At 50.9% G+C, this 26,715-nt stretch overlaps 1 protein-coding gene across 2 annotated transcripts; it reads right to left on the bottom strand.

The window, feature by feature from the left end:
• Window positions 1-469: 469 nt before the first annotated feature.
• On the bottom strand, window positions 470-26,054 carry LOC145339804 (protein lifeguard 1). Of its 2 annotated transcripts, none has more exons than XM_080184331.1 (7): window positions 26,010-26,054; window positions 15,894-15,984; window positions 9,878-9,972; window positions 8,691-8,891; window positions 5,153-5,281; window positions 1,851-1,994; window positions 470-630 (listed from the first exon to the last, which is right to left on the bottom strand). In XM_080184331.1, the coding sequence occupies exons 2-7, from the start codon at window positions 15,955-15,957 to the stop codon at window positions 484-486; spliced, it is 780 nt and encodes a 259-aa protein (XP_080040457.1). In that variant the 5' UTR covers window positions 15,958-15,984; window positions 26,010-26,054; the 3' UTR covers window positions 470-483. The 2 variants fall into 2 exon arrangements, with proteins under 2 accessions (XP_080040457.1, XP_080040459.1); XM_080184333.1 differs by lacking the exon at window positions 26,010-26,054 and adding an exon at window positions 17,767-17,908.
• Window positions 26,055-26,715: the final 661 nt, after the last annotated feature.

Genomic DNA, 26,715 nt, shown 5'->3' with positions numbered 1-26,715 from the left:
AACTGTGGTGGGGCGGGATTATCCAGGGGGAACGGGGGGTGGGGGGGGACAGATTCATCGGAAATGCAGGGGGTGGGGGCACGGCTGCGTGGGAACAGGATCTGAGGGGGGTCGGTGGGGAAACGGCGTGGGCCGAGAACTCTCCGTTGTGGCGCAGAGATACTCTGCGGGATGGGAGGTACCAGCGCAGCATGCCCGACCGCTGAGGCCTCGTACATCTCTCTGGTCGTGGCTGTGCTGTGGCTCGCTGGTCAATTGGACTTCCGTGGTCAATGCCGCACCCTCCCCCCCCCCCCCCCCCTCATTGCACCCCATTTGTGCCCCATGGGCAGAGTCAGTCAGTCCGTTCTGCCAGGCTTCCTTCTCCCCCAACCACCCCCCCCCAATCGTATCTCCTTGATCCATCAGCTAAGGTCGCACCTTACCCTCACTGCCACCATCTCCTTCTCCCCCCCCCCCCCCAACTCTCAGGCAGGGGATCTCCTAGCGGTCCCCTCCAATGATCATCAGCAGGTACAGGAAGATGTTGATGATGTCCAGGTACAGTATCAAGGCGCTGAAGACGTACTCCTCGGGGCTCAGGCTGTAGCGATGCTTGTCCAAGATCAGCTGGATGTCGGCGGCCAGGAACTGCGAGGGGGGAAAACAAGAGAGAGGTGGGAGGGCGGCGGGGGGGGAAGCAAGAGTCAGGAGAGACATCCCGTGCTGGGCAAAGTCTGTGGCTGACCAGCTGAGCTTTACTCTGTATCTAACCCCGTTGCTGTACCTGTCCTGGGAGTGTTTGATGGGGGACAGTGTAGAGGGAGCTTTACTCTGTATCTAACCCCGTGCTGTACCTGTCCTGGGAGTGTTTGATGGGGGACAGTGTAGAGGGAGCTTTACTCTGTATCTAACCCCGTGCTGTACCTGTCCTGGGAGTGTTTGATGGGGGGACAGTGTAGAGGGAGCTTTACTCTGTATCTAATCCCGTGCTGTACCTGTCCTGGGAGTGTTTGATGGGGGGGACAGTGTAGAGGGAGCTTTACTCTGTATCTAACCCCGTGCTGTACCTGTCCTGGGAGTGTTTGATGGGGGGACAGTGTAGAGGGAGCTTTACTCTGTATCTAACCCCGTGCTGTACCTGTCCTGGGAGTGTTTGATGGGGGGACAGTGTAGAGGGAGCTTTACTCTGTATCTAACCCCGTGCTGTACCTGTCCTGGGAGTGTTTGATGGGGGGGACAGTGTAGAGGGAGCTTTACTCTGTATCTAACCCCGTGCTGTACCTGTCCTGGGAGTGTTTGATGGGGGGACAGTGTAGAGGGAGCTTTACTCTGTATCTAACCCCGTGCTGTACCTGTCCTGGGAGTGTTTGATGGGGACAGTGTAGAGGGAGCTTTACTCTGTATCTAACCCCGTGCTGTACCTGTCCTGGGAGTGTTTGATGGGGGGACAGTGTAGAGGGAGCTTTACTCTGTATCTAACCCCGTGCTGTACCTGTCCTGGGAGTGTTTGATGGGGGGACAGTGTAGAGGGAGCTTTACTCTGTATCTAACCCCGTGCTGTACCTGTCCTGGGAGTGTTTGATGGGGGGACAGTGTCGAGGGAGCTTTACTCTGTATCTAACCCCGTGCTGTACCTGTTGATGGGGCACAGTGTCGAGAGATATTTATTCTGTACCTAGCCCTTGTTTTGGCTCTTCGGACAAGGAGCTTGCTGCTCTGGGAGCCCCCTTCATCGCCCTTGCTTTCTCTATCGCTGATCACTTTGCACGTCCCATCCCGCCCCCCCCCCCCTCGAGATTGCGAGACCGGAACTACTAAATTTCCCCGCGCTCCAGTTGCGTGGCTCGACAGCGAAGGGGTGTACTCACGAGAGAGAAGAGCAGCGCGCCCAGTGAACCGTAGACGATTTGCAGAATGCGGTCATAGAAGAAGATGCAAAAGAAGCCAAACATGAAGAGGCTGATGGACGCGACCAGGAGGCATCCGTAGCAGAGGGTGAAGTCGAACCGGGTCTGCGGAGATGTCGTGGGACAGAGAATAGAGCGAGAGTGATGGAGGTTCTCAGCCAGCCGCGCACGCACGCACGTACTATGAAAGACCGGCGCTGAGATTTCAAACGCGAGCGTAGCCCAAAACCTGGAAGGGTACCTCGGAATGCCATATTGTTTCATTTCCAATTGGGTGCAATGAGAGGAAAGATGAGCAAATCCCTCTGTAACCATCTTTACCCATGTTACCATCCAAATGACCTAAAAGACAAAATTGTACCTGCCTCTGGCAGCTCGCTCCAGACACTCACCACCCTCTGTGTGAAAAAATTGCCCCTCTGGACCCTGTTATATCCGTCAGGTGATCAATAAGGCGAATGGGATGCTGGCCTTCGTAGCGAAGGGGATTGAATATAAAAGCAGGGAGGTCTTGCTGCGACTGCACAGGGCACTGGTGAGGCCGCAGCTGGAGTACTGTGTGTAGTTTTGGTCGCCGCACTTGCGCAAGGATATTTTGGCCTTGGAGGGAGTGCAGAGGAGGTTCACTAGGCTGATACCGGAATTGAGGGGGTTGGACTATGAAGAGAGGCTGAATAGACTGGGGTCTGTACTCGTTGGAGTTTAGAAGGATGAGGGGGGATCTTATAGAGACGTATAAGATAATGAAGGGGATGGATAGGGTAGAGGTGGAGAGATTCTTCCCGCTCAGAAAGGACAGTAGGACTAGGGGGCACAGCCTCAAGATAAAGGGGGTGCGGTTTAGAACGGAGTTGAGGAGGAACTTCTTCACTCAAAGGGTGGTGAATCTCTGGAATTCTCTGCCCGTTGAAGTGGTGGAGGCTGCCTCGCTAAATATTTTTAAGACACGGGTAGATAGGTTTTCGGTAGGCAAGGCTATTAGGGGTTATGGGGAGAAAGCGGGAAAGTGGAACTGAGCCAGTACAGATCAGCCATGATCTTACTGAATGACGGGGCAGGCTCGAAGGGCTAGATGGCCTACTCCTGCTCCTATTTCTTATGTTCTCTCACATTAAACCTATGCCCTCTAGTTTTAGACTCCCATACCTTTGGGAAAAGATATTGACTATCTAGCTGATCTGTGCCCCTCACTATTTTATAGCCCTCTATAAGATCACCCCTCAGACTCCGACGCTCCAGGGGAAAAAAAGTCCCAGTCTATCCAGCCTCTCCTCATAACTTCACACCATCAAGTCCCGGTAGAATCCTAGTAAACCTTCTCTGCACTCTTTCTAGTTTAATAGTATCCTTTCTATAATAGGGTGACCAGAGCTGTACACCTTCTGGAGGATTGCGGATGTGGTTCCTATTTTCAAGAAAGGGAACAGGGATAGCTCAGGGATAGCGCTGTCACTCTCTCCTTCTTTGCCTGTGTTGTCATAGAGTCGTCGAGGTTTACAGCATGGAAACAGGCCCTTCGGCCCAACTTGTCCATGCTGCCTTTCTTTTTTAACTACTAAGCTAGTCCCAATTGCCCACATTTGGCCCATATCTGTCTATACCCATCGTACCCATGCTTTTTAAAAGCCAAAGTTGTACCCGCCTCTACTACTACTTCTGGCAGCTTGTTCCAGGCACTCACCACCCGCTGTGTGAAAAAAATTGCCCCTCTGGACCCTTTTGCATCTCTCCCCTCTCACCTTGAAATTAAAATGCCCTCTTGTAATCGATTACTAAAAAAAAAACTTCATATAAAAATTACAAGCGAGATGATAATGTAGCTGTACTCAGAAAAGTTGTTACAAGATTCAATACCCTGATTAAATAAAGCTTATAGGTCTAAGGGATGCAGTTTAAGTTTATTTATTAGTGTCACAAGCAGGATTATATTAACACCGCAATGAAGTTACTGTGGAAATCCCACAGTCGCCGCAATCTGGTGCCTGTTTGGGTAACACTGAGGGAGAATTTAGCACAGCCAATGACACCTAACCAGCACGTCTTTCAGACTGTGGGAGGAAATTGGAGTAACTGGAGGAAACCCATGAAGACACGGGGACAATGTGCAGACTCCGCATTGTCAGTAGAAGGCATGGTTATCCTCCACTTGTGGTTAATTGTGCATTTCTACTCAACTGTTTCTGATACCGCGGTGGCACAGTGGGTTAGCGCTGCTGCCTCACAGCGCCAGGGACCCGGGTTCGATTCCCGGCTTGGGTCACTGTCTGTGTGGAGTCTGCACGTTCTCCCTGTGTCTGTGTGGGGTTCCTCCGGGTGCTCCAGTTTCCTCCCACAGTCTGAAAGATGTGCTGGTTAGGGTGCATTGGCTGTGCTGAATTCTACCTCTGTGACACTAATAAATAAACTCTAAAGTTGGCTTACATTAACACTGCAATGAAGTCACTGTGAAAATCCCCTAGTCGCCACACTCCGGTGCCTGTTCGGGTTACACTGAGGGAGAATTTAGCACGGCCAATCCACCTAACCAGCACGTCTTTCAGACTGTGGGAGGAAACCGGAGCACCCAGAGGAAACCACACAGACATGAGGAGAACATGCAGACTCCACACAGACCCAAGCTGGGAATCGATTCTGGATCCCTGGCGCCATGAGGCAGCAAACTTAACATAGAGGAGAAGGAAAGGAGAGAGAGCAGAATGTAGTATTGCAGTGGTAGCCAGGGTGTAGAGAAATATCAACCTCGTCCAAGGTAGGTCTATTCAAAAGTCTGATGGTAGCAGGGAAGAAGCTGTTCTTGACTCAGTCGGTAAGTGACCTCAAGAGTTTTGTATCTGTTTCCCAACAGAAGAAGGTGGAAGAGAGAATGTTTGGGACGCGTGGGTTCCTTGATGATGCTGGCTGCTTTTGCGAGGCAGCGGGAAGTGTAGACAGAGTCGGTGGATGGGAGGCTGGTTTGCGTGATGGATTGGGCTTCGTTCACGACCTTGTGTAGTTCCTTTGCGGTCTTGGGCGGAGCAGGGAGCCCGTACCGAGTTGTGATACAACCAGAAAGAGTGCTTCCTATGGTGCGTCTGTGGAAGTTGGTGAGAGTCGTAGCTGACCTGCCAAACTTCCTTCGCCTTCTGAGAAAGTCGAGGCACTGGCGGGCCTTCTGAAATATGACGTCAGCATGGAGGGACCAAGACAGTCGTCGGTGATCTGAACACTTAGGGACTCAAAACTCTCAACCCCTCCTCTTCCCCCACCCCCATATTTCTTCTTACCTGACTGGCGAAGATGATGATCGCCAAGCAGACGGCCACGGTGGTTCCCAGCGTGATCATGACCGAGGAGGTCTTGTGGGTGGAGGCGATGACTCCGACCATGTAGGAGAGGCTGAGTGTCAGTATGGCCTGCGGTGGGGGGAGGGAAGGAGAGGAGAGTGAGACGCCGGCACAGATTGGCGGTGGGTTTTTGTGCGGCCGCTAATGGTCACAAGGCTCGATGGGGGCAAGGTGCGCCCTGCCCGCGTACTATCCCCGTTTGCCCGTTCACCCACCAAATTCCTTTGGACCCACTCCCCTTCAGACACAAGCCCTCCAACTCTAAATCTTGGAAGTTGGGAAGTTGTGTTGCAGTTGTGCAGGACTGTTGGTGAGGTCCCACCTGGAGTATTCAGTTTTGGCTGCCTTGCTACAGGACTAGACAGGGTAGATGCAGGGAGGGTGTTCCTGATAGTGGGGTGGACTCCAGGACCAGGGCTCCCAGCCTGAGGATCCGGGTTAGACCATTTAGCACAGAGGTGAGGAGACATTTCTTCACCCAAAGAGTGGTGAGCCTGTGGAATTCGTTACCACAGCAAGTGAAAAATTCTCACCATTGCTTTCGTGCCCAACCCTATTCCTTGTGCCCTTTCCCTGTCTCTGTAATCTCCCCCAGCCCCATGACTCTCCAAGGTCTCATAAGAACATAAGAAATAGGAGCAGGAGTAGGCCATCTAGCCCTTCGAGCCTGCCCCGCCATTCAATAAGATCATGGCTGATTTGTCGTGTCTCAGTTCCACATTCCCGCCCTCTCCATAACCCTTAATCCCCTCACTTATCAAAAACCCATCAACCCACGTCTTAAAAATATTTAGCGAGGTAGCCTCCACAGCTTCAACGGGCAGAGAATTCCAGAGATTCACCACCCTTTGAGTGAAGAAGTTACTCCTCAATTCCGTTCTAAACCGCCCCCCCCCTTTATCTTGAGGCTGTGCCCCCTAGTCCGACTGTCCTTTCTGAGCGGGAAGAGTCTCTCCACCTCTATCCTATCCATCCCATTCATCATCTTATACGTCTCAATGAGATCTCCCCTCATTCTTCTAAACTCGCCCAGCCTATCTAGATCCTTCTGCAGACTCTCCACACCCTCTGCACAATTTGCCGTCTCGGCCTTCCTCCGTCCCCCCAAAACACTGAATGTATTCAAGAGGCGGCTGGATGTAGCACGGGGGGTGAACGGGATCAAAGGTTGTGGGAAGGAAGCAGGATTAGGCTATTGAGTTGGATGATTGTGATGAATGGTGGAGTAGGCTCGAAGGGCTGAATGGCCTCCTCCCACTCTGCGACATTTCTGTGAAAGATGTTACAAAACTGGAGAGGGCGCGGAAGAGGTTTAGAAGGATGTTGCCAGGACTCAATTATAGGGAGAGATGGGACAGGCTAGGAATCTTTGGAGTGTAGGAGACTGAGGGGTGATTTGAGAAGAAGATCATCAGAGGCATGGATTGCACTCAGTCTTGTTCCCAGGGTTGGGCGGGTGGCTTGAGAATCAGAAGCGTAGGTTTAAGTTAAGAGAGGGAAGGACGAATGGGAACCTGAGGAACAACTTTACGCAGAGGTGGGGGGGGAATGTGGAATGAGCTGCCCGAGGAAGTGGCTGAAGTAGGGTGATTAACAACGTTTGAAAGGCATTTGGACAACTACATGGATAGGAAAGGCTTAGAGGGAAATGGGCCAAATACAGGCAGACGGGCGCTTAGATGGACATTTTGGTCAGCATGGACCAGTGTGGGCCAAAGGGTCTGCGTCCATGCTGTAGATGCTGTGATTCTATGAAATTCGAGAATGCTGAGGTACAGAGGGATCTGGGCGTCTTGCTGTACGAATGATTGAAATGTTAACCTGCAGTACAGCCACTGATTAGGAATGGCAAATGGAGCTTTGGCCGTTTTTTTGCAAAGGGGAGATGGAGTATAAAAGTAGGGGAAATCTTGCAAAGGCAATTTAGCATGGCCAATCCCCCTAACCTGTGCATCTTTGGACACAAAGGGACAATTTAGCATGGCCAATCCACCAAACCTGCACATCTTTGGACACTAAGGGACAATTTAGCATGGCCAATCCCCCTAACCTGCGCATCTTTGGACACAAAGGGACAATTTAGCATGGCCAATCCACCAAACCTGCACATCTTTGGACACAAAGGGACAATTTAGCATGGCCAATCCACCAAACCTGCACATCTTTGGACACTAAGGGACAATTTAGCATGGCCAATCCACCTAACCTGCACATTATTGGACACTAAGGGACAATTTAGCATGGCCAATCCACCTAACCTGCACATCTTTGGACACTAAGGGACAATTTAGCATGGCCAATCCACCTAACCTGCACATCTTTGGAAAGTAAGGGGCAATTTAGCATGGCCAATCCCCCTAACCTGCACATCTTTGGACACTAAGGGACAATTTAGCATGGCCAATCCACCTAACCTGCACATTATTGGACACTAAGGGACAATTTAGCATGGCCAATCCCCCTAACCTGCACATCTTTGGACACTAAGGGACAATTTAGCATGGCCAATCCACCTAACCTGCACATTATTGGACACTAAGGGACAATTTAGCATGGCCAATCCACCTAACCTGCACATCTTTGGACACTAAGGGGCAATTTAGCACAGCCAATCCACCTAACCTGCACATCTTTGGACACTAAGGGGCAATTTAGCATGGCCAATCCACCTAACCTGCACATCTTTGGACACTAAGGGGCAATTTAGCATGGCCAATCCACCTAACCCGCACATCTTTGGACACTAAGGGGCAATTTAGCATGGCCAATCCACCTAACCTGCACATCTTTGGAAAGTAAGGGGCAATTTAGCATGGCCAATCCACCTAACCTGCACATCTTTGGACACTAAGGGGCAATTTAGCATGGCCAATCCACCTAACCTGCACATCTTTGGACACTAAGGGGCAATTTAGCATGGCCAATCCACCTAACCTGCACATCTTTGGACTTTGGGAGGAAACCAGAGCACCCAGAGGAAACCCACGCAGACACGGTGGTGGTGGGGGTGGGGGTGGGGGTGGCGCTGCAGAGAACGTACAGAGTCCGCGCAGGCAGCGACCCGAGGCTGGGAATTGAACCCGGGTCCCCGGCGCTGTGAGGCAGCAGTGCTAACCACTGTGCTTGGCTTGGGGGGGGGGGACAGAGGAAGGCCGAGACCTTGGAGGGTCACGGGGGTGGAGGAGATTACAGAGACAGGGAAAGGGCACAAGGAACGTGGTCGGGTACGAAAGCAAGGGTGAGAATTTCGACATTACGGGACTGGGTTCAAAGCCGGGGGGGGGGGGGGGGGGGGAGGGGTCGTGGAGGGTAAGATGGGGGAACAGGAATTGGGGCAGGTGTCAGGACGTGGGCTGTAGAGCCGCAGTGAGTCGGGGGTGGGTGAGGCTGCATCTCGCAGAGGTGAGGGGGGGAAAAGAGTCGGAGGGGTCCGATCCCCACGGTCAGGAGCAACAGCTGCACAAGTGACTGAGCTCACCATGAAGATAAGGTTCCAGGGGAACCGCCTCCGAACATCTCCACAGCAGTTCAGGGCCAACAGCACGAAGAAGAAGATGCCAAATGAGGAATAGTAAAGAGCCGGGGTCTTTATGACGAAGACCCTGATGTCTGTGGAGTAGGTAAAGATGCACACAATTCCAAAAGTGAACAAGAGCTGGATCCCCAGGATCGCAAACACCTGAGGAGTGAAACACAGTTATTAACACACAGAACAGCCCAACCCAACAGGTACTGCACAGGGATAGATACGGAGCAAGGCTCCCTCTACACTGTCCCCCCATCAAACACTCCCAGGACAGGTACAGCACGGGGTTAGATACAGAGTAAAGCTCCCTCTACACTGTCCCCCCATCAAACACTCCCAGGACAGGTACAGCACGGGGTTAGATACAGAGTAAAGCTCCCTCTACACTGTCCCCCATCAAACACTCCCAGGACAGGTACAGCACGGGGTTAGATACAGAGTAAAGCTCCCTCTACACTGTCCCCCATCAAACACTCCCAGGACAGGTACAGCACGGGGTTAGATACAGAGTAAAGCTCCCTCTACACTGTCCCCCATCAAACACTCCCAGGACAGGTACAGCACGGGGTTAGATACAGAGTAAAGCTCCCTCTACACTGTCCCCCCCAACAAACACTCCCAGGACAGGTACAGCACGGGGTTAGATACAGAGTAAAGCTCCCTCTACACTGTCCCCCCCATCAAACACTCCCAGGACAGGTACAGCACGGGGTTAGATACAGAGTAAAGCTCCCTCTACACTGTCCCCCATCAAACACTCCCAGGACAGGTACAGCACAGGGTTAGATACAGAGTAAAGCTCTCTCTACACTGTCCCCCATCAAACACTCCCAGGACAGGTACAGCACGGGGTTAGATACAGAGTAAAGCTCCCTCTACACTGTCCCCCCATCAAACACTCCCAGGACAGGTACAGCACGGGGTTAGATACAGAGTATAGCTCCCTCTACACTGTCCCCCCATCAAACACTCCCAGGACAGGTACAGCACGGGGTTAGATACAGAGTAAAGCTCCCTCTACACTGTCCCCCCATCAAACACTCCCAGGACAGGTACAGCACGGGGTTAGATACAGAGTAAAGCTCCCTCTACACTGTCCCCCCATCAAACAGCGGCCCCTTCCAGAACTTCCTGCTTACCTTTCTAATGAAGTGACGGCGGATGGTCCTATCGTCCATGCTGCTGGCGAAAATGCCCGCGCTCTCGCTGTAACTGGGAGGTGCGTCACCATATCCTAGAGACAGGAGAGAGTTGCCCAGATTAGGAGCACTGGAATTTTCAGGGGAGGCAATGGCCGAGTGTTATTATCCCTAGACTGGTAATCCAGAAACTCATGCTCTGGGACTTGGGTTTGAACCCCGCCACGACAGATGGCGAAATCTGAATTCATTGAACCATGGAGTTCAATTTAGACAGATGCCAGGTGATGCATTTTGGTAGATTGAACCAGGGCAGGACTTACTCAGTTAACGGTAGGGTGTTGGGGAGAGTTACAGAACAAAGAGATCTCGGGGCAGAGGTTCATAGCTCCTTGAAAGTGGAGTCACAGGTGGACAGATTTACCAGGATGCTACCAGGACTTGATGGATTGAGTTATAAGGAGAGGCTGGATAGACTGGGACTTTTTTCTCTGGAGTGCAGGAGGCTGAGGGGTGATCTCATAGAGGTCTGTAAAATAATGAGGGGCCCAGATCAGCTCGATAGTCAATATGAAGGAGTAACAGGATTTGAAGGAGTTACAGGATTGGGCTAATGGAAAGACTCTTGGTAGTGTGGATGAGCAGAGAGATCTCGGTGTCCATGTGCATAGATCCCTGAAAGTTGGCACCCAGGTTGATAGGGTTGTTAAGAAGGCGTGCGGTGTGTTAGCTTTTATTGGTAGAGGGATTGAGTTTCAGAGCCGTGAGGTCATGTTGCAGCTGTACAAAACTCTGGTGCGGCCGCACTTGGAGTATTGTGTACAGTTCTGGTCGCCACATTATAAGAAAGATGTGGAGGCATTGGAAAGGGTGCAGAGGAGGTTTACCAGGATGTTGCCTGGTATGGTGGGAAGGTCTTATGAGGAAAGGCTGAGGGACTTGAGGCTGTTTTCGTTAGAGAGAAGTTACAAGGTGACTTAATTGAGGCATACAAGATGATCAGAGGGTTAGATAGGGTGGACAGTGAGAGCATTTTACCTCAGATGGTGATGGCTAACACGAGGAGACATAGCTTTAAATTGTGGACTCGCCAACTTTAAGGGCATTGGAATGGTCGTTGGATAGGCATATGGGTAATATTGGAATAGTTTAGGTTAGAGGGTCATTAGATTGGTTCCACTGGTCGGCGCAACATTGAGGGCCGAAGGGCCTGTACTGCGCTGTAATGTTCTATGTTCTATCTTTGTCTAAAACTAGAGGGCACAGGTTAAGAGATACAGAAGTGTCCAAAGCGGCAGTTTTTTCACACAGAGGGCGGTGAGTGTCTGGAACAAGATTCTAGAGGTAGCAGTAGAGGCGGGCACAATATTGCATTTTAAAAGCATTTAGATAGTTACATGGGTAAGATGGGTACAGAGGGATATGGGCCAAACGTGGGCAATTTTGGGCAAAGATATTGACTGTCTAGCTGATCTGTGCCCCTCATTACTTTATAGACCTCTGTAAGATTGTCTCTAAGTGTCCTATGCACCAGGTAAAAAAGTCCCAGTCTACCCAGCCTCCCCTTATTACTCAAACCATCAAGTCCGGGTAGCATCCTAATAAATTCTTTCTGCACTCTAAATCGCTGGCTCTCTCGCACACCCACCTGATGAGCTGAATGCATTCTATGCCCGTTTTGAGCCAGAGGTCAGCGAGAGCGTGCCCTCCACCCTGGAAGCACAGGATGAACCTGTATCTGGGGGGGGGCAGGGGGTGGGGGGGGTGGGAGGGGTTGCTACCATTGCAGACATCAGAGCAGCTTCCCGGAAGGTCAGTCCACGGAAAGCGCGTGGCCCGGATGGGGTACCCAGACGTGCACTCAGACCCTGCGCGGATCGCTGACGCGCGGACATTCACAGTCACCTTCAACCTCTCTCTACAACGATCTGAGGTCCCTATCTACTCCAAGAAGACAACCGTCATCCCGGTACCTAAGTAAAACCAGGCAGTGTGCCTCAATGACTATCGGCCGGTGGCTCTGACATCCATCATTCTGAAGTGCTTCAAAAGAACATAAGAAATAGGAGCAGGAGTAGGCCATCTGGCCCCTCGAGCCTGCCCCGCCATTCAATAAGATCATGGCTGATCTGTCGTGGCTCAGTTCCACTTTCCCGCCCTCTCCCCATAACCCTTAATCCCCTCTCTTATCAAAAACCCATCAACCCGCGTCTTAAAAATATTTAGCGAGGCAGCCTCCACCACTTCAACGGGCAGAGAATTCCAGAGATTCACCACCCTTTGAGTGAAGAAGTTCTTCCTCAACTCCGTTCTAAACTGCCCCCCCCCTTTATCTTGAGGCTGTGCCCCCTAGTCCTACTGTCCTTTCTGAGCGGGAAGAGTCTCTCCACCTCTATCCTATCCATCCCATTCATCATCTTATACGTCTCAATGAGATCTCCCCTCATTCTTCTACACTCTAACGAGTACAAGCCTAGTTTATTCAACCTCTCCTCATAGCTCAACCCCCTCAACTCCGGTATCAGCCTAGTAAACCTCCTCTGCACTCCCTCCAAGGCCAAAATATCCTTGCGTAAGTACGGCGCCCAAAACTGCACACAGTACTCCAGCTGCAGCCTCACCAATGCCCTATACAGCCGCAGCAAGACCTCCCTACTTTTATATTCAATCCCCCTCGCTATGAAGGCCAGCATCCCATTCGCCTTCCTGACCACCTGCTGTACCTGCAAGCTGGGTTTTTGCGACTCATGCACAGGCTAGTCATTGGCATGAATCAGTTCCAGCTTCCTGGACTACCTGGATCCACTCAGAGGGTGGTGAGTGAGTGGAATCGGCTGCCATTGGTGGTGGTAGAGGCAAACTTGCTGGGGTCTTTTAAAAGACTCCTGGATGAGTACATGAGATTTAATGGGATTGAGAGTTATAGATAGGCCTGGTAGGCAGGGATATGATCGGCGCAACTTGTGGGCCGAAGGGCCTGTTTGTGCTGTAGTGTTCTATGTTCACTGCAGAATGCTCACCACCGCAACAGGTCCACAGCAGATATCATCTCCCTGGCCCTGCACTCAACTCTGGAATACCTAGATAATAAAGACTCCTGTTTATTGACTACAGCTCAGCCTTCAACACCATTAGTCCCACGAAACCCATCTCCAAACTCCATGTCCTGGGCCTGGGCTCCTCCCTCTGCAACTGGATCCTGAATTCCCTAATCCACAGACCGCAAACAGCAAGGATGGGCATCAACTCTTCCACAATCATCCTCAACATTGGTTGCCCCACAAGGCTGTGTTCTCAGCCCCCTGACTATGCTCCTTATACACCTCTGACTGAGTGGCCAAGTTCCCCACCAATTCGATTGTCAGGTTTGCTGACGACACCACCATAGTGGGTCGGATCTCAAACAGTGACGAGACAGACTACGGGAATGAGATAGAGAATCTGGTGAACTGGTGCGGCAACAATAATCTCTTCCTCAATGTCAACAAAACAAAGAAGATTGTCATCGACTTCAGGAAGCCTAGAGGAGACCGTACCCCTGTCGACATCAATGGGGACGAAATAGAAAGGGTCGAGAGCTTCAAGTTTTTAGGTGTCCAGATCACCAACAACTTGTCCTGGTTCCGCACCCCACCTCCCCCCACCGTGCTGTTAAGAAAGCCCACGCCTCTACTCAGAAGACTAAGGAAATTTGGCGTGTCCGCTACGACTCTTGCCAACTTTTACAGATGCACCACAGAAAGCATTCTTTACAGATGTATCACAGCTCGGTGTGGGCTCCTGCTCTGCCCAAGACCGCAAGGAACTACAAAAGGGTCGTGAATGTAGCCCAATCCATCACACAAACCAGCCTCCCATCCATTGACTCTGTCTACACTTCCCACTGCCTCAGCAAAGCAGCCAGCATAATTAAGGATCCCACACACCCCAGACATTCTCTCTTCCACCTTCTTCCATCAGGAAAAAGATACAAAAGTTTGAGGCCACGTACCGACCGACTCAAGTTTTGAATGGACCTACCTCGCATTAAGTTGATCTTTCTCTACACCCTCGCTATGACTGTTACACTACATTCTGCATTCTCTCCTTTCCTTCTCTATGAACAGTATGGTTTGTCTGTAGCGCGCGCGCAAGAAACAATACTTTTCACTGTATCCCAATACATGTGACAATAAATTAAATCAGTTGGGACTAGCTTAGCAGTTAAAAAAAGGGCAGCATGGACAAATTGGGCTGAAGGGCCAGTTTCCTTGCTGTAAACCTCTATGACACTATAATCATAGAATCATACAACCCTACAGTGCAGAAACAGACCCTTCAGCCCATCGAGTCTGCACTGACCACAATCCCACCCAGGCCCTATCACCATATCCCTACACATTTACCCGCTAATCCCTCTAACCTACACACCTCAGGACACTAAGGGGCAATTTTTAGCATGGCCAATCAACCTAACCCACACATCTTTGGACTGTGGGAGGAAACCAGAGCACCCGGAGGAAACCCACGCAGACACGAGGAGAATGTGCAAACTCCACACGGACAGTGACCCGAGGCCGGGAATTGAACCCAGGTCCCTGGAGCTGTGAAGCAGCAGTACTAACCCACTGTGCTACCGCCATATCTGGAATTAAGAATCTACTGATGACCGTTGTCGAAACTCCACTGTTTCCACTTTGCAATATGGCAGATGTCACAAGCCTCGGAGAGAGCAGACAAAGCCTCTCTTCAATGTCCCATCAGAAACCTCCGACTGTACAGTGCGCAACTCGATGCTGCCACAATTGGCTTGTCCACCCTGGGTGGGGGCTTGATTCTCTGGGGTAGAATCTCGAGACACGCTCACCCTTGCCCATGTCTGGATCCCTTGGGCTCGAGGATCCACCTGTAAGGGGGCTTCCAGACGGGTGAGACTTGAGTCACGCCAGGGGCAGCCCCTTGTCTATTCATACTGCCCCTTCACTTTGGGTCCCCTGACGTTCTCAGCCCACAATCTTGTGGGGTGTTCAACATGATTCAACACAACATGAATGACTCCTGGGTGAAGGGGAATTGGAGCGAGGCTTGGAGTCCTTCAATACAATTGCTTCCAAGCCCTACCACATACCAACTCCATCTCAATCTCAATGGACCCAAATCCCTTCCCATTCACTCCGAATGTACACAATCCCAATGGACCCAAACCCCTTCCCATTCACTCCCACTGTACACAATCCCAATGGACCCAAACCCCTTCCCGTTCACTCCCACTGTACACAATCCCAATGGACCCAAACCCCTTCCCATTCACTCCCACTGTACACAATCCCAATGGACCCAAACCCCTTCCCATTCACTCTCACTGTACACAATCCCAATCGACCCAAACCCCTTCCCATTCACTCCCACTGTACACAATCCCAATGGACCCAAACCCCTTCCCATTCACTCCCACTGTACACAATCCCAATGGACCCAAACCCCTTCCCCTTCACTCCCACCGTACACAATCCCAATGGACCCAAACCCCTTCCCATTCACTCCCACTGTACACAATACCCATGGACCCAAACCCCTTCCCGTTCACTCCCACTGTACACAATCCCAATGGACCCAAACCCCTTCCCATTCACTCCCACTGTACACAATCCCAATGGACCCAAACCCCTTCCCCTTCACTCCCACTGTACACAATCCCAATGGACCCAAATCCCTTCCCATTCACTCCCACCGTACACAATCCCAATGGACCCAAACCCCTTCCCATTCACTCCCACTGTACACAATACCCATGGACCCAAACCCCTTCCCGTTCACTCCCACTGTACACAATCCCAATGGACCCAAACCCCTTCCCGTTCACTCCCACTGTACACAATCCCAATGGACCCAAACCCCTTCCCATTCACTCCCACTGTACACAATCCCAATGGACCCAAACCCCTTCCCATTCACTCCCACTGTACACAATCCCAATGGACCCAAACCCCTTCCCATCGCAATCCCTGAATCAGCCATGTCTAGATTTATCGCTTACCTTCTGCCGGTGGAGCATGTTCACTCGTTTTGAGTGGAGACTGATCATTGTACTCAGTAGCCATTTCTTTGACCGTGTACACCTAATTAATCTAAAACAGAGTCACACCATCAGATAGAGGAATCAATGGCCTAGGGCTATTATGACTGGACTAGGTTTGATTCCTGGTTTGGGTCACTGTGTATATGGAGTTTGCGCGTTCTCTCCTGTTTCTATGTGGTTTTTCTCCGGTGCTCCGGTTTCCTCCCACAGTCTGAAAGATGTGGTGGTTAGGGTGCACTGGCCATGCTAAATTCTCCCTCAGTGTACCAGAGTGCGGTGACTAGGGGATTTTCACGGTAACTTCATTGCAGTGTTAGTGTAAGCCTTCTTGTGACTGTAATGAATAAACATACCATTCATCCCGAAACTCCGCTAATGTTCTGGGGGACCCGGGTTCGAATCCCGCCACGGCAGATGGTGGAATTTGAATTCAATAAAAAAAATTTGGAATTAAGAATCTACTGATGACGGTGAAACCATTGTCGGAAAAACCCATCTGGTTCCCATTCACTCCCACTGCACACAATCCCAATGGACCCAAACCCCTTCCCATTCACTCCCACTGTACACAATCCCAATGGACCCAAACCCCTTCCCATTCACTCCCACTGTACACAATCCCAATGGACCCAAACCCCTTTCCATTCACTCCCACTGTACACAATCCCAATGGACCCAAACCCCTTCCCCTTCACTCCCACTGTACACAATCCCAATGGACCCAAACCCCTTCCCATTCACTCCCACTGTACACAATCCCAATGGACCCAAACCCCTTCCCGTTCACTCCCACTGTACACAATCCCAATGGACCCAAACCCCTTCCCGTTCACTCCCACTGTACACAATCCCAATGGACCCAAACCCCTTCCCATTCACTCCCACTGTACACAATCCCAATGGACCCAAACCCCTTCCCCTTCACTCCCACTGTACACAATCCCAATGGACCCAAACCCCTTCCCATTCACTCCCACTGTACACAATCCCAATGGACACAAACCCCTTCCCATTCCTTTAGGGAAGGAAATCTGCCGTTCTTACCCGGTCTGGCCTACATGTGACTCCAGAGCCACACAGCAATGTGGTTGACTCTTTAAAAACACGCCCTCTGAAATGGCCAATCAAGCCACTCGGTTCAAGGGCAATTAGGGAAGGGCAACGAATGCTGGGCCCCCTTCCATGGATGAACAGGAAATGAAAGATGAGTTTACGGAGCTACCTCTTTCAAAAGGGTTGTAACTCCTCTACCCCCTCCTCCTCCTCCTGCCCCCCCCATTCCTGAGTCTTTATCCTATCCTTCCCTTCTCCTCTTTTCCTCCTGCTCTTCCTCCTCCTCCTCCTCCTCCTCTTCCACAGATTAAAATTTACTTACTTAGTAGTGTCACAAGTAGGCTTGCATTAACAACGCAATGAAGGTACTGTGAAAAACCCCCTCGAGAGAAGGAAGGGAGCCTGAGGGAGGAGAGATTCGGGGAAGGATGGTGGAAGGAAGGGAGATGGAGGGAGGGGAGACGGAGGGAGGGGATACCGATGATGGGTAAAGAGAGAGGGAGGGGATGGAGAGAGAGAGAAGGATGGCCGAGGGAGGAGAGACTGGGGGAAAGAGAGTTGGCTGGGCACAGGTTGATGGAGGGGGTGGAGGCAGAGGAGGAGGAGATGGAGGGAGAGGGGAGAGAGAATGGCAACTGAGAAACTGGTGTGTGCTGAATGAGGGAGAATGAAAAGGGATGACGAAGAGGAATGGATGGGATGGCGGTTTGGAAGAAGGAAACAGATGGTTCAGGGAAATATTGTGAAGGACGGGGGTGCTGGGCACCTTGGTACTTACGTTCAAGTTGGAGGATTGGGTAGAACGTTTACAGGAAGACATCAGGACGCTCAGGGGCCAGTTTAAGGACACCCCCAAATGCACGAGCAAGGGGAGAGTCACAGCATCTCAAAGACCCTGTCACCCCTTTACCATCACCCTCCTGCTTAGCCTCAAACTGACGTGAATCTCCTTGCTGGATCTGAAGGGATCTGTGGGGATTAAAAGGGGGGAGTAGGGAGGTTGGACTGAGGTGAAGTCACAAACCGTGACAGCTGACTTCCTGTCATGTGTCACCGGGTCACAATGAGACCGCCCCAGGCACTATCCCCTAACCCATGTATTTACCCTGTTAATCCCCCTGACACAAAGGGGTAATTTAGCATGGCCAATCCACCTAACCTGCACATCTTTGGATACTAAGGGGTAATTTAGCATGGCCAATCCACCTAACCTGCACATCTTTGGACACCAAGGGGCAATTTAGCATGGCCAATCCACCTAACCTGCACATCTTTGGACACCAAGGGGCAATTTAGCATGGCCAATCCACCTAACCTGCACATCTTTGGACACTAAGGGACAATTTAGCATGGCCAATCCACCTAACCTGCACATCTTTGGACACTAAGGGACAATTTAGCATGGCCAATCCCCCTAACCTGCACATCTTTGGACACTAAGGGGCAATTTAGCATGGCCAATCCACCCAACCTGTACATCTTTGGACACTAAGGGGCAATTTAGCATGGCCAATCCACCCAACCTGTACATCTTTGGACACTAAGGGACAATTTAGCACGGCCAATCCACCTAACCTACAGGGCTTTGGACACTAAGGGACAATTTAGCATGGCCAATCCACCTAACCTACAGGGCTTTGGACACTAAGGGACAATTTAGCATGGCCAATCCACCTAACCTGCACATCTTTGGAGACTAGGGGGCAATTTAGGGCAGCGTGGTGGCACAGTGCTCAGCAGCGCTGCCTCACAGCGCCAGTCTAATCACCTTATACCTGTGGCCCCCGGTAATTGACCCCTCGGGTAGGGAAAAACAAGTCTTTCCTCTCTATCCTGTTTAAGAGAGTCACAGTTTTGTACACCACAGTTAGTTTTAAAGTTTATTTATTGGTGTCACAAGTCAGCTCACATTAACACTGCAATGAAGTTACTGTGAAAATCCCCTCGTCGCCACACTCCGGCGCCTGTTCGGGTTACGCTGAGGGAGAATTTAGCACGGCCCAATGACACCCTAACCAGCATGTCCTTCAGACTGTGGGAGGAAACCGGAGCACCCAGAGGAAACCCACGCAGACATGAGGAGAATGTGCAGACTCCACACAGACAGTGACCCGAGGTTGCGAATCAAACCCGGGTCCCTGGAGCTGTGAGGCAGCAGTATTAATCACTGTGCCATCCAATTGGTGACTCAATACTGGTCACCCCCGTAGCCTCCTCTGCTCTGAGGAAAAAAGAAACAGCTTCTCCAATCTCTGCCCACAGCTCCAACATTTCCAGCCATGGCACCATTCTTGTAAATCTCCTCTGCGTTCTCACTCTCCCCCATCTCTCTCTGTCTGTCTCTCTCTGTCTCTGTTTCTCTGTCTCTCTTCCTGTCTCTATGTCTTTCTCTGTCTCTCTCTCTCTTCCTGTCTCTCACTCTCTCTGTGTCTCTCTCTCTCTCTCTTTCTCTCTCTCTCTGTCTCTGTCTCTCTCTCTTTGTCTCTCTCTCTATCTATCTCTCTCTTTCTCTCTCTTTGTGTCTCCTCTGGGTCTCCCTCTCTCTCTGTCTCTGTCTCTCTCTCTTTGTCTCTCTCTCTATCTCTCTCTTTCTCTCTCTTTGTGTCTCCTCTGGGTCTCCCTCTCTCTCTGTCTCTCTCTCTCTCTCTTGCTCTGTGTCTGTCTGTCTGTCTCTCTCTCTCTCTGTCTCTCTCTCTTGCTCTGTGTCTGTCTGTCTCTCTCTCTGTCTCTCTTGCTCTGTGTCTCTCTGTCTCTCTCTCTCTTGCTCTGTGTCTGTCTCTCTCTCTCTCTCTCTCTGTCTCTCTCTCTTGCTCTGTGTCTGTCTGTCTCTCTCTCTCTTGCTCTGTGTCTGTCTCTCTCTCTCTCTGTCTCTGTCTCTTTCTCTTGCTCTGTGTCTGTCTCTCTCTCTCTCTGTCTCTCTCTGTTGCTCTGTGTCTGTCTCTCTCTCTGTCTCTGTCTCTCTCTCTTGCTCTGTGTCTGTCTCTCTCTCTCTCTTGCTCTGTGTCTGTCTCTCTCTCTCTCTTGCTCTGTCTCTCTCTCTCTCTGTCTCTCTCTCTCTCTCTTGCTCTGTGTCTGTCTCTCTCTCTCTCTGTCTCTGTCTCTCTCTCTTGCTCTGTCTCTCTCTCTCTCTGTCTCTCTCTCTCTCTCTTGCTCTGTGTCTGTCTGTCTCTCTCTCTTGCTCTGTCTCTCTCTCTCTCTGTCTCTGTCTCTCTCTCTTGCTCTGTCTCTCTCTCTCTCTGTCTCTCTCTCTCTCTCTTGCTCTGTGTCTGTCTCTCTCTCTCTCTCTTGCTCTGTCTCTCTCTCTCTCTGTCTCTGTCTCTCTCTCTTGCTCTGTGTCTGTCTCTCTCTCTCTCTGTCTCTGTCTCTCTCTCTTGCTCTGTCTCTCTCTCTCTCTTGCTCTGTCTCTCTCTCTCTCTCTGTCTTTGTCTCTCTCTCTTGCTCTGTCTCTCTCTCTCTCTTGCTCTGTCTCCCTCTCTCTCTGTCTCTGTCTCTCTCTCTTGCTCTGTCGATCTCTCTCTGTCAAACAATTATGACCTTTCGGTCATGTGATGATCAGATTGTACACAAAACCCCAGCTGTGGCCTAACCAATGTTTTCTACAGTTCCCTCATTGAATGCTTGCTTTTGTATTCAATGCCTCGCCTGCTAAAGGAAAGCATTCCCTATGTTCTCTTTCCTGTCTTGTCCACCTTCAAGGACCTGCGGACATGCGCTCCCAGGTCTCTCACTTCCTCAATCCCTCTCCATATCTTCCCATTTATTCCTTTCCCCTGTTCACTCATCATGTTTAAGCCTTCACCCTTTGCCACCCATTCTACCTCGCATTATTAAGTCCATCTTTCTCTACACCCGAGCTATGGGTTACCATACCATCTCTCGGTACCTCTGCCCAAGACCGCAAGAAACTATAAAAGGTTGTGAATGAAGCCCAGTCCATCAGGCAAACCAGCCTCCCATCCATTGACTCTGTCTACACTTCCCGCTGCCTCGGGGAAAAGCAGCCAGCATAATCAAGGACCCCACACACCCCGGACATTCTCTCTTCCACCTTCTTCCATCGGGAAAAAGATGCAAAAGTCTGAGGTCACGCACCAACCGACTCAAGAACAGCTTCTTCCCTGCTGCCGTCAGACTTTTGAATGGACCCACCTCGCATTAAGCTGATCTTTCACTACACCCTAGCTATGACTGTAACACTACATTCTGCACCCTCTCCTTTCCTTCTCTATGAATGGTATGCTTTGTCTGCATAGCGCTCAAGGAACTTTTCACCGTATCCCAATACATGTGACAATAACAAATGAAATCAAATCAAGTCAATAAATATCAGTTAGATGTAACTTCTCTCTCTGTCTCTCTCTCTCCTAAAATTCTGCTGCCATCAGACTTTTGAATAGAACATAGAACATAGAACATTACAGCGCGGAACAGGCCCTTCGGCCCACAATGTTGCGCCGACCAGTCTTATTTTTAAAAAAAAACATTGACCCACTAATCTAAACCAATCCCTTTTCGTCCATAAACCTATCCACCAATCTCTTAAACGCCCCCAAACTAGGCGCATTTACAACTGCAGCAGGCAGGGCATTCCAATCCCTCACCACCCTCTGGGTAAAGAACCTACCCCTGACATCCGTCCTATAACTACCACCCCTTAATTTAAAGCCATGCCCCCTCGTGCTAGCTTTCTCCATCCGAGGAAAAAGGCTATCACTATCCACCCTATCTAAACCTCTAATCATCTTATATGTTTCAATAAGATCCCCTCTTAGCCGCCTTCTTTCCAGTGAAAACAACCCCAAATCCCTCAGTCTCTCCTCATAGGACCTCCCCTCCATACCAGGCAACATCCTGGTAAACCTCCTCTGCACCCTCTCCAAAGCCTCCACATCCTTCCTGTAATGTGGGGACCAGAACTGCACACAGTACTCCAAGTGCGGCCGCACCAGAGTTGTGTACAGTTGCGACATGACGCTGCGACTCCTAAATTCAATCCCCCTACCAATAAACGCCAAGACACCGTACGCCTTCTTAACAACCTTATCTACTTGATTCCCAACTTTCAGGGATCTATGTACACATACACCTAGATCCCTCTGCTCCTCCACTCTATTCAAAGTCCTCCCGTTAGCCCTATACTCAACACATCTGTTATTCCTACCGAAATGGATTACCTCACACTTCTCCGCATTAAACTCCATCCGCCACCTCGCGGCCCAGCTCTGCAACCTGTCCAAGTCACCCTGCAAACTTCGACACCCTTCCTCACAATCTACCACACCTCCGACTTTGGTGTCATCAGCAAACTTACTAATCCACCCAACTATACCCTCATCCAGATCATTAATAAAGATTACAAACAGCAGTGGCCCCAAAACAGAGCCCTGAGGCACACCACTCGTAACCGAGTGGGCCTATCTCCCATTAAGTTGATCTTTTCCCACACCCTAGCTATGACTGGAACACTACATTCTGCACCCTCTCCTTTCCTTCTCCCCTGTGTACTCTATGAACGGTATGCTTCGTCCGCGTAGTGGGCAAGGTTACAATACTTCTCACTGTATCCCAATACGCGTGGCAATAATAAATCAAACCCTTCCTTCTATGTACTCTGTGAACGATATGCTTTGCATAGCGCACACGAAACGATACTTTTCACTGTATCCCAATACGCGTGACAATAATAAGTCAAATCAAGTTGTGGGGATGGCGACTGTGATTCGGTGTCTTTCTGGAGGTTTCATCACATGGCTTGCTTCCGAGCCAGGGGGCGGCACGGCGGCACAGTGGTTAGCACTGCTGCCTCACAGCGCTGGGGGCCCAGGTTCAATTCCCTTCTCGGGTCACTGTCTGTGTGGAGTCTGCACCTCCTCCCTGTGCCTGCGTGGGTTTCCTCCGGGCGCACCGGTTTCCTCCCACAGTCCAAAGGCTGTGCAGGTTAGGTGCATTGGCCCTTGCTCAGTGTGAGGGGGGTTAGCAGGGTGAACATGTGGAGTTGTGGCGGACTGGACCTGGGTGGGATTGTGATCGGTGCAGACGCGATGGGCCGAATGGCCTCCTTCTGCACTGCAGGAATTCTGTGATCGTAAGCTGATCTTTCTCTACGCCCTAGCTATGGCTGTAACATACATTCTGCACTCTTTCCTTCTCTATGAACGGCATGCTTTGTCTGTATAGAGCTCAAGAAACAATACTTATCATCGTATCCCAATATATGTGACAATAATAAGTCAAATCAAATCCTGGAGATGGCAAATCTAACTGTGATTTGATGCATTCCTGGAGATTCCTTTCCAGAAATTCCAGGGGTCAGAAGGAGGCTGTTCGGCCCATCATGTCTTGCACTGGCTCTCCAGATGAGCAATGTGACTTAGTGCCCTTTCCCCATAACCCCGCCCTTGCATATTGTTTCCATTCAATCAGTCATCTAACGCCCTCTCGAATTGAACCTGCCTCCAACACACTTCCAGAAGCGCATTCCAGACCCCAGCTGCTCGCTGTGTGGGAAAATTCTTTCCTCGCATCACAGTCGCTCCCTTTCGCAAATCGCTTTCGATCCGTGCCCTCTCGTTCCCCATCCGTTTCCGAGCCGGGACAGTTTCTCCCGGTCTAGACACCCATAGAATCTTACACTGCAGACGAAGATAATTTGGCCCATTGAGTCTGCAACGACAACAATCCCACTCATAACACCATGTATTTATCCTAGCTAGTCCCCTTGACACTAAGGGGCAATTTAGCATGGCCAATCCACCTAACCTACACATCTTTGGACACTAAGGGACAATTTAGCATGGCCAATCCACCTAACCTGCACATCTTTGGACACTAAGGGGCAATTTAGCACGGCCAATCCACCTGACCCACACGCCTTTGGACTGTGGGAGGAAACCGGAGCACTTGGAGGAAACCCACGCAGATACGGGGAGAATGTGTAAACTCCAGAGGGACAATGACCTGAAGCTGGAATTGAACCCGGTTCCCTGGCGCTGTGAGGCAGTAGTGCTAACCACTCTGCCACCGTGCTGCTCAAGCACCCCTTCCCTCATGATTTTGAACATCTCTATCCAATCTCCTCTCAGCCTTCTTCTCTCCGAGGAGAACAGTCCCAACCTCTCCAACCTATCCTCGTAACTGAAGTTTCTCATCCCTGGAACCATTCTCGTAAACCTGCTTCCCCCCACCTCTCTCACCATCTCCAGTGCATTCACATCCTTCCTATGGTGTGGCACTGTACACAATATTCCAGCTGAGGTGTAACTAACTTTTACAGATGCACCATAGAAAGCATCCTTTCCGGATGTACCATAGCTTGGTCTGCCTCCTTCTCTGTCCAAGACCGCAAGAAACTACAAGGCGTCATGATGAAACCCAGTCCATCAGGCAAACCAGCCTCCCATCCATGGACTCCGTCTACACTTTCCGTCGCCTCGGAAAAGCAGCCAGCATAATCATGCACCCCGGGGAAAAGTCTGAGGTCACGTACCAACCGACTCAAGAACAACTTCTTTCCTGCTACCATCAGACTTTTGAATGGACCTACCTCCAGAACTAGGAGGTCACGGTTCGAGGATAAGGGGTAAAACCTTTTAGGACTGAGGGGAGGAGAAATTTCTTCACCCAGAGGGTGGGGAATGTGTGGCGTTCACTCCCACAGAAAGCAGTTGAGGCCAAAACGTTGTAAGATTTAAAGAAGAAATTAGATGTGGCTTTTGGGGGCTAAAGGGATCGAGAGATATGGGGGGAAGGGAGGAGATTGAATCTGATGATCGGCCATGATCAAAATAAATGGTGAAGTTGATCTTTCCCTGGCTGCGAATGTGACACTCCATTCTGCACTCTCTTCTTTCCTTCTCTATGAACAGTATGCTTTGTCTGTATAGCAGGCAAGAAACAATACTTCTCACTGTATCCCAATACGTGTCACAATAAAAGATCAGATCAAATCAAGTTAGTTAACATCAGGCATATTGGTTAAATGTAACCTGTCTCTCTCTGTCTCTTTCTCTCTGCCTCTCTCTCTCTCTCTCCCCTTCAATTCTGCTGCTGTCAGACATTTGAATGGACCTACCTCGCACTAAGTTGATCTTTCTCTCCACCCGAGCTATGACTGTAAGACTACATTCTGCACTCTCTCCTTTCCTTCTCCCCATGCACTCTACGAACGGTATATGCTTTGTCTGTACAGCGCGCAAGAAACAATACTTTTCACTGTATCCCAATACATGTGAAAATAATAAATCAAATCAAACTCGTGACTTTTGTAAGTTCACCACTTGTACTACCCTGGGCGGCACATTAGCACAGTGGGCTAGCACTGCTGCTTCACAGCTCCAGGGACCTGGGTTTGATTCCCGGCCTCGGGTCACTGTCTGTGTGGAGTTTGCACATTCTCCTCGTGTCTGCGAGGGTTTCCTCCCAGAGTCCAAAGATGTGCGGGTTAGGTTGATTGGCCATGCTAAGAAATTGCCCCTTAGTGTGCAGGGATGTGTAGGGAATAAGAGGGATTAGTGGGCATAATATGTAGGGATATGGGGGTAGGGCCTGGGTGGGATTGGTGGTCGGTGCAGACTCGATGGGCCGAATGGCCTCTTTCTGCACTGCAGGGGTTTCCATGATTCCGATAAGGCTCTCCTTTCCCAAAGGGCCAACACATCCGTCCTTGTGATGCCCTCTGTCCTTGCTAAACTGCCACTGGGAAGAACCAAGGCTCACTGCTTCATTGGACGGTGCTTGAGTCTCAGTCAAAACCAAGCCTGTTTTGCTCCCTCAACCTTCAGTCCCCCGCCCCACCACCCCCCCACCTGCCCCCCACCGTCTGGCCAAGAGAAAATGACAGAAGGAAAGGGACAATTTCTTCGCAATGTTCCCGATGACTGTTCTCCCAGGAAAGTGCGGAGCAGTGCCCGAGGGAGATTGGCTTTCAGTCCTCTGGGGATCCAGAGACTTGACGGCTTGGCAAGGAGAGGAGGGAGCGGTGTGGGCGGGCGGGACTGTTTAATTGCGTGGCAAAGCACTCACCGATCCTCACTGGGATCCCCGGTAGTTGGGGGCGATGGGGGGGGGGTTGGGAGTTGAGGAGGTGGGGGTGGTGGGTGGTGGGTGGTGGTGGGTGGGGGGGGTGACTGTTGCTCAGTTCTCCGCTGACGACGCTCTCGGGATCCTTCTTGGGCTCGGTCCGATCCAGGAAGCCAAACTAGGAAGTGCAGGCGGCGCGGAAAAACCGTAGGTTGGGTCAGGAAATAAGTAGGCACGTCTCTTGACGTCCAGGAGCGTTGTCGACACAAACTGCAATCGTAACTCTTCCTGAGTTGCTACATCGCGTCTCTGCTGTTGCTGTTGCTCAACCGTGACTGCCAACCGCCACCTCCCCCACACGTAGAGCCCCCCCCCCACCCCCTCACCTCTCCGCACCAGAGTTAGCACTGCTGCCTCACGGTAACCAGCCACCTGGGTTCGATTCCCGGTTTGGGTCGCTGTCCGCACATTCTCCCCATGTCTGCGTGGGTTTCCTCCGGGTGCTCCGGTTTCCTCCCGCAGTCCAAATAGGCGTGCTGGGTTAGTGTGGATTGGCCGTTGCTAAATCGACCTTTAGTGAAGGATAGAATAAAAGTAAAGTTTATTCATTAGTGTCACCAGTCGCCTGACATTCGCGCTGGAACAAAGCTTCTGTGAAAGTCCCCTAGTCACGACGCGCTCCTGCACCTGTTTGGGTACACGGTCACGG

Source organism: Carcharhinus amblyrhynchos, unplaced genomic scaffold, assembly GCF_965287045.1.
Source record: "Carcharhinus amblyrhynchos unplaced genomic scaffold, sCarAmb.v2.hapA scaffold_679, whole genome shotgun sequence".
Taxonomy (NCBI): domain Eukaryota; kingdom Metazoa; phylum Chordata; class Chondrichthyes; order Carcharhiniformes; family Carcharhinidae; genus Carcharhinus; species Carcharhinus amblyrhynchos.
This window is presented reverse-complemented; position numbering and strand designations above follow the sequence as displayed.

Coding starts and splice junctions, on each gene's coding strand:
- LOC145339804 (XM_080184331.1), bottom strand. CDS start 15,957: ATGGCTACTGAGTACAATGATCAGTCTCCACTCAAAACGAGTGAACAT. Junction 8,892..9,877: donor GCCGTCACTTCATTAGAAAG/GTAAGCAGGAAG, acceptor TTCACTCCTCAG/GTGTTTGCGATCCTGGGGAT. Junction 1,995..5,152: donor TCATCATCTTCGCCAGTCAG/GTAAGAAGAAAT, acceptor ACATCTCCGCAG/ACCCGGTTCGACTTCACCCT.